The 18,669-nt window shown below is 42.3% G+C and overlaps 1 protein-coding gene across 11 annotated transcripts in view; it reads right to left on the bottom strand.

Moving 5' to 3' along the window:
* Positions 1-18,669, bottom strand: part of auts2a (activator of transcription and developmental regulator AUTS2 a) — a 274,712-nt gene that overhangs the window by 201,383 nt on the left and 54,660 nt on the right. The window contains exon 1 of one of the 11 annotated variants that reach the window (XM_053848001.1): positions 665-919. The exons of the other annotated variants lie outside the window; for them this stretch is intronic. Within the exon in view, the coding sequence (XP_053703976.1) occupies positions 665-712 (48 nt within the window). The 5' untranslated portion in view covers positions 713-919. Of the gene's footprint in view, positions 1-664; positions 920-18,669 lie in introns of those variants that run through there. 11 annotated transcript variants of the gene reach the window in all.

An 18,669-nucleotide genomic window follows, 5' to 3' on the forward strand; every position in this document is an offset into this window, starting at 1 on the left:
TGACCGCTCTTGTAACGATAGCCGTCTTTATTAGCGGTGAACATGAGGGTAAAGCATGAGCAGCCAAGACCTCGGCTGCTTGAAGAGTAATTTCATCCCAGACAGACCGAATGCATTAACCAGGGATCCAAAGTTCAGACCATGACATCACTAACTGCATTAGGGCTTCCTTAGTGGAATAAACAGAATAATAACGTTGTTAGCTTTCTCAAACCAGAAACACAGAAGCTGCTGAGTGTTTTTCAATATGACTGAGGGAAATGGAATAAAAAGAAAACCAAAAAAATGGACAGTTAAAAATGAAATTTTGTTTGCCTATGTTGAAAGTACACAAAGCTCCTTGTGTTAGTCGACTCATACTTTATGCTGGCTGACTTCACGTTAGATAAACGTTGTTTAGGCTGTCTGTCTTAGCTTGATGATTCATCCTATCATGCATGAAATTCATTTTTATCATTTCAGCCTTGCTAACTGCCCCCTTCCTGCAGAGAGAACATCGGGTTTACATTATGCAAATATTCTGCATCTATACTTCACAATAACAATTGCACTACTGAACTAGAAAGGTTGACTCCTAGAGACAGTCTCTCCACAAAAAGGCCTGCAAACAACTATAAACATAAAACAGGCACTTGGAATCCAGAACATTGACTTATCAACTTACCTTTTCATTATATTTGAACTTGACATAGAACCAGCTGGACTTGATCATCCTTCCCTCCTGAGCGCCGGACTGATTCAGGGTGCCGACTGAGAGTCTTTATGTTTCACCTGAAGTTTGGCAATGCTGAAGTGTTTTATCCCGGTCGCCTTTGAGCTCGCTCTCCGTCAGGCTGACTTGGAAGACTGCTACCGTTTATCCCTCTCTTTAGTGCGGTGTAAGAGTGTGTGTGTGTTCGAGTGTGTGGGGCACGGGGAGTTTGGAAGGCTGACAGCAGCGCTCCTCAGATGGGATTCGGCTGTGGCAGCAGATGCCAGCAGAAGAGAATGTTTCCCCTCTGAATGAATAAACTCAGGGATCTGAAGCAGCAACCTCCCCCCCCCCCCCCCCCCCCCCCCCCCCCCCATCCGTTAAACTTTCTTCCCCATCCATCCTATTTACTTTTATTTGCCAGAACCTTTTACTTTTTCATTCAATTTCTCCCCCAGTGCTCTCACTTATGCACAATAAGCTTTTCAGTTTGACCCTGGTTAACCTTTTCCTCCACGTACTTCAATTCCCAGCGTTTTTTTTTTTTTTTTTTTCCAGCCCAGCGTAAAGCAACACTGTCTGCTTTACTTCTTCAACCGCCGCTGATGTTGGTATGACCCCGATGGCATAGCATTCCCTGGAGCCAAATAAACTCTGATGGCAGAACAAATGCGCCTCCAAAACATACTGTCAAGTGCAGTTACCATGAGACTGCATTGGATGAACCACAACACTGCAGGGCGAGCTCATATGTTACTTTCAAAAGTAAATATTACACGTAAGACCTCTCTTTTTATTATAATCAACCAAAAATAGGCGCAAGTGCTCAGACTAAAATCAGGGGGGCATCAAATTGAATATGTTCTTCTGCATTAAATCCTTAATATAGCGCTAAAGAAGTCTGCTAGGGCACTGATTATGTTTTGACAAATGCTCGCTCAGTAAAATAATGTTTAAACCACAAGCAAAGGACATGCATCTTGCCCCAAGCGTCTCATTAGTGTATGTAAATTGACATCCTGCATTTGAATATGACAATGAAATCCTTCTGCCTTGTGTGCATCCTCCGCTAATGATTAACAAGAACACAAACGTAGAAATGGTTACCATTTGTCAGCATCCGTACAGCGAGATAATTTCACCCCGGTTTGACTTCATTGCTACGTATTTCCATGGTTATTATAGCAAATCGGTCTTTTGTTTTTGGCAGTGTACAGAAGAAGTGGAGCCAGGGATTTGAAATTTTGGGATAAATTCTGGCCTGTGAAACATCAACAATCCAGCTTGATGCCTTCTCAACGCTCCAGGTCAGTTGTCTGTAAACCATTTGAATATTTTGGATAAAATACAAAGTAATATCCTTTGAAACATCCCATGAAATCCCCATTAAAACTTCCCATACTCTCAAACAAAGGGAGTGCAAATGGAAGAACACCAGTATTGGTTAAGAAAGCCAGAAGAGCTTCAGCACAAGGGACACTATAATGTGATCCACACGCTTTGTCCAAATAGACTGTCATCTACTGTAGGACTTCAAGAGCCCCAGTGATGGTGCAGACCACCCAAACGCTGTTTATTTATATTTCGCTACAGCACCCACATCCCAAACACCACAACACTGTGAGCAGTCGTGTCACCTATAATTACAGCTTCAGGTGTTGGCTATTGTTATTGTGGTGAGTTGAAAACAAAAACAATACAGTGATTCAAAAACAGAGCAAATACTGTTCCATGAACTGCTTCGACCAACAGAGACACTTGTTTTATTAGCAGTTCCCCACCAACGTGGCAATATTTACAGCCTGCTTCATTTCAGGTCGGTCAACGGACATGTGTTTAGTTTCACACAAATAAAGGCGTTATTATACTCAATAAAACTAATTTAAAGGTCTGTGAAAGGTTTGGTCAAACAAGGAACCCACAGTGGTGCAGGATGGCATTTTCATCCACAGCTCTGCTATTGTAAATATTATGACTTGCGTATAAAGTGGACAGGAATAAATAAAATCATGGTGTTTAGCTAAAGGATCTTTTTCAAAAACAAGTTGGCTCAGAAGTGCAGTGTGTACCCAAATACCGGCTGCTTCATTCAAATCAAAAACAACCTCGCACCATGGCGATAACTCTTCAGAAAAGGCAAAAAAATAAGAAAAATCTGAACCCAAAGCCAAGACGTCTAATCTACAACAGAGAACACTTTGTTCCAACTATCTTTGTTTTCCCTACCTGGGAGTATTTAACCGATCTCCCCTCGCACTACTCGGAGCATTCTTTCACCTGGATCGACTTTTAAAAAGGTCAGCAGTGATGTCCTTTGGAGTGGGCTTATCTTTCCAGCTTAGTGAAATAGGGAACAAAAAAAAACATCAGCAGGCTTTCTACATTGGGAGTTGCTTTGTGTGGGAAGTTGCATTCTCAAATCCTATACTTCCTTTTTTTTGTCTCCTTGCTCTCCACCCTCCTGATGTCACCTTTGGGAACCTCATGAAGCTGTAATGCTAAGTGACAGCCAGCCGGCCTGCTCACTTCCCACACACAAGCCCACACTTGGCCGCGTACCCCACGGCCAACACAGGATAACACAACTGCAAGCGCTCGGAGCGATGAAAGCCAAAACAAACAGATAAGTAGCTGGAGAGTTTTCTGCGAGGTGTCTTGTGGTAGACACAACACAGAGGTTCTAACAAGTCTGAAAAGATAGGGTCAAGGTGAAGGATTATATAACATATGTTTTGCAGCCAGAGGAGTTTAAATAACTGTTGCTGGAACATCCAATGTAGTTTAAAATATGAATCATCAACACCACCGTTTTTTTTGTTTTTTTAAATAGGATAAAATGAAGTGTATTTGTCATGAACTTTTGTGGTGAGACGCAAACATTCACACGAATTAAGCTACTTTTCATTTGAGCCTGAAGAGGAGTGCATCCCTCCGGAGAGAGCGCGGAAACACCCTTAAAAGCCGACAAGGGCCCTGGAGGTGCCTTGCAGTGCGCTTTCCAACTGGAGGCAATAGTCCTCATGGGGGACGAGAGAGCTCCAGTGGGAGTGTGCATGTGTGAGAGATGGCGCACGACTGAATCCGTGTACTTAACATCAGTGGTTTAAAAGCTCATTCAAGTGTCCTTGTGTACGACATGTGGGCACAGAGGGTATGTTTCAGCGGTCGTGTCGACGTGAAAGGCAGACTCCTCGTCCTCCAGCGAGAGCAGCACAGATGTTCAATTGCCCCAAGCCATGATGCTCCAGCTCTATTTTCCGCTAGGCCTGCTGGCATGAAATCAGAGTTCAAAAACTGACATACACCAAAATCTTCTCCAAAAAAACAACAAGGGGTCCATATATCTTTGTAATAACAAAATGACAATAGTCCCTCCAGCAGATGAGCAAATTTCAAATAATATATTTCAAACTATATATATATATATATATATATATATATATATATATATATATATATATATATATATATATATATATACACATATACAGTAACTGGCTATATACAACTACAGAATTCCATTTTATAGTTCCGTTTATCGTCTATAGTACATTTAAATAATCGGAATTAGGACATTTATGAATCGTTTTGGAATCGCTGTATGTTGTAGTGACTGGACAAAATTGCGGCACCTCACAGAGCTCGCCGGGATTGGTCGAAATGCTGTTAATAGTTATGATTGCAACATTGCGATTTCCTGGTCGGACTGTTTAATATGCGCGAGGGGAAGTGTACTTCCTTATTTCTAACCCTACACAGGTTAAGAAGAAGATAGTGAAAGCTGATAGTATCAGTGATGAATCTGCATGGCACGACACAGTGCACGAGTCCTCGCTTCCTCTCTGCAGGCTGTATTAGGCTGCAACACAAAGGCCACTTCCTGCTCTCTACATAAACAGATACTAGAGTCCGAGCTGAGTTTCTCTGATGGTCTGATAAGATTGAGACAAGAGCCAGGAAATCATGTTACAAAACAACACCAACATGGTGTTACGGCACCACAGGCTTCTAATATGTAAAGAGGCAACGTTTATTAAGGCCCACAGGGGGAGTAATCATTTAAAATTCTGCAAATAAAATTGATTTTAATCTTGTGCCTCATCCATAAAATTCAAGACATAGTTACAACTTAAAGAGCCAAACCGTGTCGCCTTCACTTCTCAACATGTTAGTCATCCTTTTGAAAACAAGATTTCAGTTCCCACACACATTTGACGGTGTGTGGTCGCACCGTCAAATGTGTGTGTGGGAACAATACACATTTAAAACGCTTGTGATTCACTCGACGTGAATTATTGTTCCACCATTCACACTCTCGCACCCACAGCCTTCAGAAGTTAAAACAGGTGGAATGTTTCGTTTAAAAACACATGCACAGATGCTCGTGTCCACACAAATGGATGGGATATTTGGACTGGAGAAGAGTTAAGGGAGAAAGAGGCTCCAGAGATGTAAGTAGGAGAAGATGGAGGGGAAGTTGTTCCATAGAAAAATGAGTTTCAGATGCGGGGAGACAATCACTGCTGCCCCACTGAAACCCCTTTGCACGCACTGGCTCTTAAAGCTATGAGGTAAGCAGCCCACAGACAGGGTTGCTGATGAATCAGTTGGCGGATGGAATCGATGTAAGCAGGAAGACGAGATAAACACAGACTAATTGCTCACAGACAGGACAGGCATGAGACCTGAGAAGAAAGGAAGGACTGGGGTGTTCAGAACCAGGCCATCTCACAAGGGATCTTCCGCCTAATGCAACTGCAGTCTCCTCTTGGACTGACCGAGTTGTAGTGTAAACAGGTAGGTAGGTATCCATCTTTGTCTCTGTCCGGATGATTATGACCGCTGGGCTTCAACACTCATCACTCATTCAACCGACTATTAAAGCCATCCACACAGGGGCTCTTATGTTGGAGCGGCCCCATTTAAAAACTCTCAAACATGCCAGAAAAAAATAGACTACAGCGCATTACCTATGCTCCTCAGTCACAGCCATCACTGTCGGTTGTAGATCGCTGGAGGATGAACCAGCGGGGAGGAGAGTACAGGCTATTGATCGCAGCCTGTGAACTGCATGTGTTGCATTGATAGGAGAAAGAAAGGAGGGGGGATAAGGAGTAAAAAAAAAAAAAGCATACACGGCTTGCATGACCTCTCACTTAGATCATCCCTTGGAAAACAACAAAATGTGCAGACAAACAGTGCTGCGCACGGCTCGTGCACCCTGACACAAATCTCACCCTCAGCACCGCCCGGATTGTTTCTCGCCTCCCCTTGTTTCTTCTGACAGTCTTGCGTGTAAGTGTATCGTATAGCTGCAGGCAAGTTGAAGAAGCAGCAGATGTAGCATAAAAGCATCAAAGCCGCCATTTCTACCTCAGCTCTTAGCGGGTCAGCTCAAACAGATCGACGTGATCCAAAGACTCTTGAAGGAAGGTTAACTGCACCTCCAGGGAAGGTGGATCTAAGAGTACTTTATAGCGTTTAATGCGAAGCTTATTAAAACAGCAATATTGATCTGTGCGCATCTAACCTTCCCAGCAAAGGTGAATTTGCATTTACCAAATAATGATGGCCTCTCCTGCACCCTTTGTGATGAGAGGGAAGCGTATTGTTCGTCGTATCTCATTACATCGCTGCAGCACCACAGTCTTGGGGAGAATAGGAACTCAACATAATTAAAAGAGGCATTGAGTTCACTTCCGACGGTGAGGAGTGTTGGGCACCATGAGACACCGACCTCATCATCATCTTGTTTAGATGCAAATCTAGCAAAGACTGAAAGATTTCCAAGGCAGAGTGACTGCAGTAAATAACAGAGGGGTTTCAATGGGCTTAAAAAAATTCTCTGCATCTGAGCGTAAAGTCTATTTCAGAAACACTAGCCTCTGCCTTATGTCCATTTTGATGCATGAATGTTTCAAAAGACTTTTTTTTTTACCATAAACCAAACATTAATATCCACAAAAAGATGAACCACCAGCGTCCAGGCTGGCGCTTGTTGATGTCACGCTCAGAGTCTTCAATACAGTAGAGTCGCAAAGGATTTACTAGATGCCAGTACACTGCACTGCATTTTCCTTGACTGAGTTGAACAGATTGATATGAGAGGTCGAACAACATGCAGTGAGCTGAGTAATTCTGTTTAGCATGAAGACAAAAGAATGAGAAAGCAATAATTTGTTCAGCATGTAGATGGCTGTTTCAAGATATAAGGGTGAAATTACTGCATGTGAATTACACTATTATTGAGGATAGAAGTCTTAACAGTGGGTCATTCTGGCCACATTTCTGTTCTTGTACTGTGTAATATCAAGGCAAGGTCGTGACTCACAGTGTCTACTAGTGATGGGTCGATGAGGTTTCATGAAACCGCGTTACAGGGTTGATGAAACAGTGTCCTAATTTTCAGAGGCCAACAGATGGCGCTCTTAGTTCGAAATGATGCAAAGTTTCATTAAGTTAGCAAGTCCAAACATTGTACATCAGACAGCGCCATCTGGTGGCCTCTGAAAATCAGGACACTGTTTCATAAAACCTCATCAACCCCTCAATACTGCGTCTACCCATCACTAGTGTAGTGTAGGACCACGATGATCCTCAGCTGCTCACCCTTTGGCAACTGTATCTCCATTAGTACAACTCCATCAAGGGAATGCAAGACCTACTCCAAGTACCCATCAGATCCCTGGCCTGATTTTAAACAGACATGAAACCCACTTTAAACTGTGATCCAAATTCCCCACATGCCAACAGGCCCTGCATAGCTAAACCCAATATTAAGTTGCTTGATATGCCATTGTGAATACCTCAGCAAGCTATTCCCATCATTAGTCTTGCTATTTTTACAGACAGACAATTAAAATGTATAACTTTGACGAGCTTGTCGAGCCACGGCTCATTCATGTCACCTACCTGTTGGAGCAGCAGGAACAAAAAAAAAGACTTCAACACCCAACGACAATCAAAAGCATTCCTTTCCCTGGCTGCATTTTTGCTCATTATATCCTGTTAACTGTGAAGTTTGACATTCAGATACAGGAGATATATGCTGTGCGCAGAAGAGACAGCCGCAGCAACACACACAGACAGAGTGACAGCCAGCGCTTCAGTCGTCTGCACTAACAAGGCGAGTCAATCCCTGCAGAGTGGCAGACTTTTGCAAAGGAAATGACTATGGAGCCAGGGCTCCTGCATCATGTCTGTGTGCCACTGGATAATAAGCTCTACTTATTGCAGCTTCATCATCATGAACCCGCTCGGCTCAGCCAGCGAAACATCACAGCCAATTGGCTTGGAGAGAGGCTCTAACAAGACCCATGGAGAGAACGAATCTTGAAGCGAGGGTCTGTCGGAATGAGCCATTTTACATACATTAAACACACACAGTGACGCACAGGATGTGACCCAATGATGAACTGTGATTAGAAGCAAACAAACATAGCCATTGTTGTCAATGAATCCTTTCTTTCCTAGCGGGTTTGAACATTTCAATTTGCTTTAATGCTTCAGTCTATAAAGGTCTGGGTGCGACAGACCAAGGCGAACTCTAGTGGTTGGATTTTATTGTGAAACAAAAACCTGAATCAGGCTCAGTACGTTCTGCTCGGCCAGCAGCAGAGGGCGCCAGCACATCATGGAAGTCCACTGACAGACACTACAACTCACCAGTTCTCCAAAAAGAATTCATCTCTTTACTACAAGAAAATGATTCAGGATGGATGCTGAGCAAACATTTGAATAAACAGATATCACAAGAAGCCATGGATCACTAGAAGCCTACAGAATGCAGGGAAGGAGAGATTTATATACTTATAAACTGATAGATATTTTTTTAAAAGGCATACAAGGAGCAGAACAGTTCAAAAGTAGAGGAAAATAAGAAAAAATAATTCCCCCAAATACCAGAACAATTTAAGAAAGACTAGATACATTCTTGGAAAAATATAATGTGAATGATAAACACCTTTGGTTTCAAGTGTGGGAGATTAGTTGCCATGTCATTGACAAGTCTAATAAATATAGATTAAAGCAGCAGTTGACCAAAAAGGACGTTTATGTATCCAAAAATATGAATTCGACACCAGTGACCATGACATACTGTTCTCAAAACTGGTAGGATAAAAAGCTTCTTGACAAAGAGGCTACGTTATGAAGAGATAGATAATAATAAGCAGATAATTCAAGAGGGAGATAGTGTGTTGTTCATTGTGGGAGGAGTCACAACAAAATAAACCACGTGTTTTTTTGTTCTGACACTTAGGAGACCGACACCAGTCTGTTGGAGTCATTGGGGAAGGCAAAGGCGTGGACGCCCGCCTGGCGGCCCTTCAGGTCAAACGTGAATTTTTATCAACATTGGACAGGATCTAAAAACATCATGGAGACCACTGAAAAGGAAATGAAGGCCATTTTAAAATGGCTCAATATTTATAGACTCTCTCAAGAAGCTCACCAGGAAACAGCACATTGTGAACAGCAACAGAAGACTTACTGGATTAATAAATAAAGCAGATTACACAGCACATACCAATGAACTGTTTGCTTAAGTTGCCACAGTTAGTAGAGAGACAAACACTGCTGGTCATGTTTATAGCCAGAAACAGGCTACAACTGGATCATCTACAAAGACTCTAAACTAACTCCTGATGAGGAGGAGCAGAGAAGAAGAGGGAACTTCCACCAACCTTATGCTAGAACCACACTGAGAGAAATACACTCTGCAATAGTGGGAGTGAAAATTTGGGGAAGGAAATGGAGTCTATTCACTTAATGTCAAGACTTTAATTCATATATGGTTATAATTTGGTTATTTGCACGACGCCTTGAAATTTAAGACGGGCTCAAGAGAACCAAACATATTACAGTCTTGACTCATATTGCAGTCCCACCACTCACCATGAAGAGCAATCAACTCAGTGCATTAGTGTGGGTCAAGTCTCCCTGTGTGTTGAGTTAGTCATGAGTTCTTCCAGTCACAACTCATTCTATTGAGCCGTCGGACATTTACCCTTGAATGAACATGGAGAAACATGAAACTATTTGTGCTGTGATTTCCACTCATCGATTCGGAGTCCGAATGAATGCCTGTTCTTGTGGCTAATAAGCCTCGCAGTCTGGATGCATCACAGATGGCTAGTCTTCTGTCTGCCCTGGGGAAGCAGGAAAAGCAGGCTAAGACGGCCACCTCCTCGGCACACTGTGATCAAGAGCTGGCACCACTCAGATGACAAGGAAAGGAAGGAGGATAGACTCTGGCCTTCCCTGTGGACTCCTCAGCGAAAACCATCTCCATCTGCTCATGTGGGCCAAATCTGACAGTCAACACATCTCCATGAGCATACAGTTCGCGAATCAGAAGGATTCACCGTCGTTCCCGAGACAAACAGAATATGTTGACATTTGCATTTAGTGCTTGTTGAGCAATTCCTCTCGCTTAGCACTCCAACACCGAAGTGTTTGCTTAATTTGTAGCCGTCTGGCAAATATTTAGCTCCACTCTGCACAATTTAGCTAGTTGGTGAGGTAATACAATAACAAGACTTTTCAGCTAAGGAACCCCGCACATCTGCCAAGTGAACAGCAGTCTCCAAACAGGCCTTGTAAACAGGAAGACATTGTCTAATAGAAGCAAAGAGCCAGTGGAAACAGCACTTGAGGCCAAGAAACAACACTGCCTCTCCCCTCCTGCTGCCTTTGAGCTCTTTGGATTCAAATAGAGGAGCAACACTGAGGTCAGTGTGGTAAACGTGTAATGAGCCATGAAAAAAAACTGGATAATCACATTTCACCGCAGGGTTTTTTCTCCTCCCTGCATTTTCAGTGCACGTAATGAAAGAGGAAAGTTCAGATGTTATCTCATAAATGTCAAGCTCTCATATCGGGATTTGTAACAACTGAACACTTGCATAAATACATGAACGCAACATGAAACATATTCCCCGGCACGGCTGCTGCCCTGATAATGTCAGGCATATTCAGGAAACAGTCGGCAGGTCAAGGTTCTTTTGATCATGCCTGTGTATTAGTAAGGGAAGTAATATATTCATCACCTACAGACGGTGCAAACAACACAAACCGGCTCTTTTGCAGAAGGTTAGTCGCTGTATTTGGTCTCTAATGGATGGAAGAATTCTGCTCACAGCTCGATATATTGACATAAACACATGGGGGGTGTCACAGGTTTCACCACAACCAGTTATACTGGCAACTTTAACCAGACCAGCTTTCTGGAACAGTCTTCTCAAGGGTTACCTACATACACTCCTACCACAAACTATTCTGAACCATCATCAATGGCTTGGAGATTAAATAAATACCTCATTGTAAATACAAGATTAGTGATGGATTCTTGTCAATAAAATTAGTCACAGACAAATACACTTGTCGACAAGTCAGTTACGCATCGCTAATGTTTTGGTGGGAGTTTGTGACATGCGCTGAATCAACCCATCCTCACTCCAATGGCGTAATATATGGAGAGAAAGTGGACTTTTGCTCATTGCTTTCTGTCCTCCGCAGTGTTCCTAACACGGGAAGCGCAAGACGCAAGGGAGACATTCTGAAGCTCTCTTCTAGTCATGGATAGATGAGGTTTCATGACACAGTATTGATGGGTTTATGAGGTTTCATGAAACAGTCTCCCGATTTTCAAAGGCCACCAGATGACGCTGTCTGCTGTGATGAAACATCACATATTTTAAACCCAAGAGCACCATCTAGTGGCCTAGCGCACTGTTTCATCAACCCTCCCTTACAGTTTCATGATACCTCATCTACCCATCACTACTCTCTTCACTGACTTGAACCGGATGTCAGTCGCTATTGATAACCCCTTGCGTGGCTCACCTCCTTGCTGATGGTGTCTAATTGGAATTGGCACGAAACGTGCAGAACAAAAGGAGCACCATCGCATGGCTAACTCGAACATCTTAAACCAAACATCTTATTTTACGACGCGCTGCCCATGAGGTCACAATATGCTGCGGAAGGCGCAACGTGCTTCAAGTGAAATATTAGTGCGTCAAAATGCAATGCTGAAGGCTGCAGCTGCGTCAGGAGAAGACGCATAAGTCCACTTTCAGACGCCAAGACATAACACCATGGGAGTGAGGATGGGTCGACTGAACATGCAGGAGTGATCAGCCACTTACAGGAAGATAAAAATGTTTGCAGCCACATCAAAAACACTGATCAGGGTGTTCAGAGTTAAGTAAGTGGCGCTGTCAGTTAAAAACATGACAGGGTTTCATCGAAGTGGTTGTTCAATTCCAAAGATTTAAGACCACCATCTAGTGGCCTCTTAAACAGACAACACTGTTTCATAAAGCCTCATTCTACTAGCTGCAACACTAAATGCAACACACAACAAATTATTTTGACAATGTTTAAGCAAAATCTTTCAGATCTCAAACAATTCACGCAAGTTTCATGAGTCAAGCCAAAACATTGCTGCAGTGCAACACAGTACCTTTGGTTTGAGAATGGAAGAGCAGAAATTTTAAACCTTATTTGTCATTACAGTTGACAACCACTTGAGGTAGTGCTTTCTGTCTCATGCTTTCATAACAAACTCAAACAAAGGACAATAATGTAATGTAGCAGAGCAGAGCATTGCTCTACATTTAGCTCATCACCAAGAGTAGCACAACAAACATCACAGACTATTACTATTTATGGATGTTCAATAGATATTGAAAAGACGATTTACCAGATTAAACATTAAAGTTAAAAGCACGCTTAACACCCCGTTCAAATTCCAAGAACAAGGTGAAATTAGAACAAAAACAGAGAGAAAAAGTGAAAGCTGAAAGCTCAATTGAAATGCCTGCTGTTAAACTGAAACAGATGACTGTTTAAGCAGATCCAAACCCAGACAGACGGAAGAAAGTAAATGTTTATAATACTGCAGCTATCGAATGAAAAATCTTACTATCACAGGAAGGTGTGAAGTATCCTAGTGACTTGAGTTGCTGCTCCTAGTATAGTCTCAAGTCAAAAACTGCAACATTGAAGCTGCTGAAGTAGCGACACTGAAACTATTTCCAAGTAAAATACTAATGTGTAACAGTCAATGAAGACAAAGCAGCAATGAAAATCACAGGTTCCAGATGGGAAATTGGAAAAGAAAAACATTAATATTAAGGTCAGGCATGAGCAGCCTTCCTTCCCAGGGAACAGTCACTCAGCACAGTTTGAGAAAAGGTCAAGGTGCAGGCTGAGATGAGGCTGAGAGTGGTGATGTTAGACACATGCTGTGTAAATACCAGCTATGCCATTTCATAAACCAGAGATAATTCAAGTCTAACTCTCGAGAAAATACACCCAGCGCTTGCTCCATGACCACCACTTTGCAGGGGTCACGTTTATTGACAAGGGCAAACAGAAAAGCAGCTATTTTATCATAACAATCCCAATGAAGCATAGTTAAAGCATCGCTATGAGACAGAAAATGATCAATACTTTCATTGAAGAGCTGTGTTTTACATTGAAAATGCCACATTTTGACAACATTATTGCAAATGTTTATCATTTTCAAGCACAAAACCTCTTGTCCCAATCAATAGTAAAACGCTAAAATGTCGTGAACAGTACAAAAAAAAGCATTTAAATGACATAATGCATGACTAATGTAATATCAGAATATGTATACCATTACGATGAGGTCATTTATATGTGATGGTCAGTGAATAGAGATTATTGTGTTCAAGCTTAGTTGTCTCAACTCATGCGTTCTGACATAAAGTGATCCTGGTGTTTCTACTTGTGTTTTGCCAATTTGAAACCAGGCTCAAACAATTCAGAGACTTCTTAGCTTTGTTTATCTCATAAAGCTAGGAAAAACAAGGACAACGGACAGAGAAAATGGTCCACATCTTTCCCATCACGACCAAAACATATATGTAGTTCGGCAGGGGATGGGGGAATCACTGTAGCATGGTGGCTCTTGTCACTAGTAGGTTATGTCTGCGAACATTGGAAAACTGGAAGTCTGGTTTACACTTCAGTTTTGAGAATGAAAAGGAACTGTTAAGTGATTGTCCCCAGCCCCTCTTGAAGTTCTGTGGATTAGATTAACTGCACTACAATGGCACTCCGAGGTTGTGACAAAAACGTCGTATCACACCTTCGGCCCAGTGCCTGCAGTTGACTGACACTCTAGATGTGCTTGTTTCTTTTCTTCTTTTTTCCGTTTTGGCTGACACTTTGATTTCGAGAACAGCCACTTAATTTTTCTCAAACTGACTGTGAGGGTTGTCATGAGAGCGGCGTCAGGGTGGACAGTGACTACTTAGAGCCAGTCTCTTTTCCATTCTACTGCAATGAAATGGCTCCATTTAACAGCCCTGCGAGTGGGAAGAGACACCCCCCTTTTTTCTCCACTGCCAGCTATCTTAAAGTGAAGTGACACTTTAAAAGAAAATGCTTCTCAGTGCAGGCAATGCAAGGGGAAAAAAAAATAAAAAAAACTTTGGCTGTTTTCAAAGGCATGTTGGCCAAGACTTGTCAAACAGAATCAGGAGCTGGTGCTAAAGACACTGACAGTCAACGGTAAACACATAGGAGGTTAGTAAAAACTGCAGACGGGACTGTGAATGCATGTACTTAAGATTTAGCCAGGGTGTTAATTTGCTGTCAGACCTTTTGTAGTGGTGAGAAACAAACCAATACTGGAGTCTACAATGACAGAAATTAGAGATATGAAAGTATTTAGATCAGCCATGAAAGCGCTTCTGTGTGCACCTCACATGACGCAGTCGGTACCTCAGGAGTCATTTCAGTTCATCACCTAATAGTAAGTCACTGGAGAATCATTTTTTCCAGCTACTTTGTGAGTACTTTTCCTTGAATAATTGACCGTGTCAGAGCATGGAAAATCATTTATCCGTCCATCCCGGGGTCTTCCACATGTCGGACTAGCTCAGTACCCCAAATCAGTGCAATGCTTGCCACAATATAGAGGAGCAGAATATTAATTTTGAGGCCTTTCTTGAACATTGAGCTCCTCGCCTCTAGCTTCATTTGGGCTCTACTAAACACGAGTTTGAGCCCAGATCACTTGAATGTGTAAAACTAGAAGAGGGGAACAAATGTAAAATATTTGAGAATAGTAAGAAAGAATGACAATTGGACAATATGGATTTCTGGTCACACTTTAAATTGGTGAACACATTTACTATTAATAAGCTTATTACTTGCTTATTTACTGTTAAACAGGAATTACGGTGTTGTTTAGAGTGAACTTTTGCTGACAATTCCTGGGCAAAATATTGTCTGGCTTAAAAAGGTGCTGATCAGTAGATAAGGTGACTGGATTGTCACTTACTTCTTGTCAAGAAATCTCTTCAACACTGATATTAGGCAATTCGATTTTCAAGTGTTTGTGGATACTTTTGGGGAATTACTTTAAAAAAACTGCCAGGATTTGTAAACAGGATTAAAAGAAATAGATTGGTATTCAATGCGCAGAATAAAGTTCAACAGGTTCCAAAAAGATGTTGGGAACTGCAAGTCATTTTGGACCAGTACTAAAGTGAAACCATTTTGGGAACACACACGACCAGATGTTGGATGAATATTTGTTTAAAATCTTGATACACGTTGCTAAAAAGACCATTACAAAGTGGTTGAAAAGTTGACGGACCAGATGTAATGGGCACCAATGTTAGATGCAATAAACCAAATGGAGGACTGCCCTCTCTCTTAAGGATGAAAGGGAATAATCATTATTAAAAAAAAACAAAAAAAACAACCTTATACAGTAGATAGTTATGATACCCAAAATGTGTTTTTCGTGTGCGCATGTATTTTATTATTTTTCTCCCCTTTTCTCTTTCCTTCTTCTTCCTTTTTCATATCTCCATAAATGTATCTTTTCAAAATGTAATACATTTCTTTTTGTAAAATTTGATAATTAACCAACATAAGACGCAGTAACATGCGTAGTAACTGAGGTAGCTTTTGACGCACGAAACCAGCTGTTCTGATGAGACTTGATCCACCACCATAAACCACCACCGTGACAGCAACAATTCCAGTGCTCACAACTGAAGCCGCCCTCCATGAATGGATTCAGCATCTTATCTGACAATCAGGACATCGTGCTTCTTCAAATCTCTTATTGGCTCAGCAGATAAGCTTATTAAGGGTGACCCTGGAAGCTAGAAGAGCAGAACATTTTATTACATTTTTACCGCCGATGGAGAAGCATGAAAGGCTGCCTTCAAGCCGGTGACAAAATCAAATCTGTCTTCAGAATAATGACACGTACAAACGCATGTAGACAGATAGACAGGGAGAGCGGCTGCTGGAGTACATTGTTAGCATCGTGGGTTTGATCTCATTAGACGCCGAGGCCAGCAGGTTAGAAGAGTTCAGTGAGGGTTAGGGAGCGATGCTGAATGATAATACAGCCTCTGGCGAGCCTCAAGCAGGACTTTTTGCTGAAGGCAAACAATAGATGGTTTAACCCAGCGACATGCAGTAAGTCACAGGCTAAATGCTCGAGAGCTGACTAGCAGGCTGAGCTGTAGCTTAGCAGGAAGAACAGTTCCAGTTCTTAGAGGGCAGTTTGGCGTCTTTCCATTGTACCCTGCCGATGTTTGTCGTGGTGGGAAAAGCTTCAGTAACCCGGGGTACTGATGAGGTCGGGACCTTTCTGGCTTCGGTGGCACATGAAGGAATTCAGTGAGGTTTAGAAGGGACAGCAAGGAACAAGAGGATTTTCAAATACATTTGGTTAAATTACTGTACGGTTACGTTGAGGAACTTGCAGGGTATAAACATAGACATGAAAAACCATGAAATCACGGTGGAGCATAAATGGTGTTCAGGCAAGTAACAAGTCAAGCATGTCAAGATGAAAGCAGATTGAATTGATTAAATTGCCTTGACACAAGATTGAAGCTCGATTAATAAAAGAACATCCATGGGCTGCTTGGGTGGTCGGCGCGACTGCAGAGAGCGCTTTTATCCCCGTCAGACTGAGGCCTTATATTGGGCCAATAAAACTCTGCAACCAGCTGACGAGACTTGATGCCAGGATAGCATCTAATCCAGGATTCATTTAATGTGTTTGGCAGACCTAAGCAGTCAAGCGTGATATCCTGCTATAAAGAGGCTCTGACAAATCTCACTCATTACGTCTCTAATTTGATTTATAAATGATCATAAACCGACTATAATCCCAGCACATCAGACTGCTCTACCAGCTTTGAGCCTCAAATTATGATGTTAAAATATTATTTTCTGTATTTCTGTCCGAAACTATTTATAGAAAATACCTTTCATGTTACATATATGGTTCAGGTCTCCCGGATTTCTGGCACACAAGCTTCAGTCTGGGATGAGCTAATATGGGACAGGTACTGTTGTAGCACTCAAGCCCGCCTCCGAGTCAAGACTGGACTCAAGACCACACTTTCAAGGCCTCGGAAACGCCTGCATTTAGGATCAGGCCATCTCAGCCAGACGCTTTCCTTTTTTCATGTTACATTCCCAACCAATTAAGTCATTCGTTTTTAAAGGCCAAGACCTGAAGCTGGCTTCAAGTACATTCACGTGATGAAAGCTGCTTCTTTTGGATTTATGATGGGAAATAGACAAATGTAATGTTTATATTTTAGGTTGCTCTCGGTCCTAGACTTTGTCTCACCCCTCCTTGGTTTTAACTCAATCTCGTCCCCCTTGAACTCTTGCGTCTTGTCTCTGACTTGGTGAGCGCTGGTCTTGTTCTTCACTCAGTCTCCAGTGAGGTGGTCTGGACACAACATCTTTCTATAATTCTCAAGCATCTACTCTATGTCAACAGGTTCAGGTTAAAGATTCCAAATATAGTGAATGTTGTAGTAGAACAACTTTCCCCATGTTTTCCTCAAACAATGCGTTCTATTAACCAGACAGACAGACGGCACTCCAGACAGACAGACAGGCAGGTGGTCTGGCAAAGATGGAGGGAATCAGGTGGGAGGTCCAACCTGAGAGATCTCTTCTCTCCTCCCCCTCTCATTTTCTCTGTGGTGTTGACTTGCTCGCAGAGCAGATGGCCTGTCAGCACGTCCCTCTGTTCGCACCAGACTCTGTCAACAACACCACAATCCCCCACTCAAACATCACGTAGGCTAAACATTGTCAAGAACAGCCCCTTACACATGTCAAGTTCAGGCTCAGACTAGACATCCACATTTGGACTTGACAGACTGGCTGGTTCTATGATCATTTCAAATTTTAAAAAGTAAGAAATAGGCCGCCATTAATAATCATATGTGTTCAAACGAATGGCTTTAGTCGTATTAATTTTTGGTCGTGGCTCAGCCATTGGAACACTGGCGCCTCACAAAAGTTGACATTAAAAATGAATAGCCAAGTCATATTTTCAAAGGAAATACCTCCAGCATGACCTTGTCCTTTTCTTCATTTTGTAGCCTCAATAAAACTGATCACTCGTGAAAGGTCACCGATGAGTACTTAAGCAGCCCTATCTGGATCACGCTACAAGCAGATACGAATTCAATTCAACTGCAGTAGTTCTCACAAGCAACTCTTTGTGACTCAGCAAAACACTGAATTTCAAAGACAGATCCCTTTTCAATCTCTTGACGCCCCCTGTTTTTATCGCCAGGCTACTTTATGTCAGATGCAGCAGCAAGCATTTTCCCTTCCCCTGAGCTGAGAATATCACAATGTTCAGATCTTTGGCTCAATGCCAGAGATCGAAAAACGTTTGCAGTGAACTGTGAGCTGGACTGGAAGAGAAGCCAACAGCCAAGAACACTTCTCACTTTTTAAAAGACTGAAGCCTCTGTCTTCTCCTTACTCAGCGAACAAAAGTGCTGATAACAGGTCGATCCCCCTCCGAAGGCTTTCAATGGAGAAATAAAGCTTCAGACGGAACTCTGACATTTTAAACGCCACCCTGTTAAGGGACAATGTCTCAACATTTACCGTGAAGGTAATAGTTCTGCAAGGTAGCACCAGAGAGG

This window comes from Synchiropus splendidus, chromosome 17, assembly GCF_027744825.2.
Source record: "Synchiropus splendidus isolate RoL2022-P1 chromosome 17, RoL_Sspl_1.0, whole genome shotgun sequence".
NCBI classification, from domain to species: Eukaryota; Metazoa; Chordata; class Actinopteri; order Syngnathiformes; family Callionymidae; genus Synchiropus; species Synchiropus splendidus.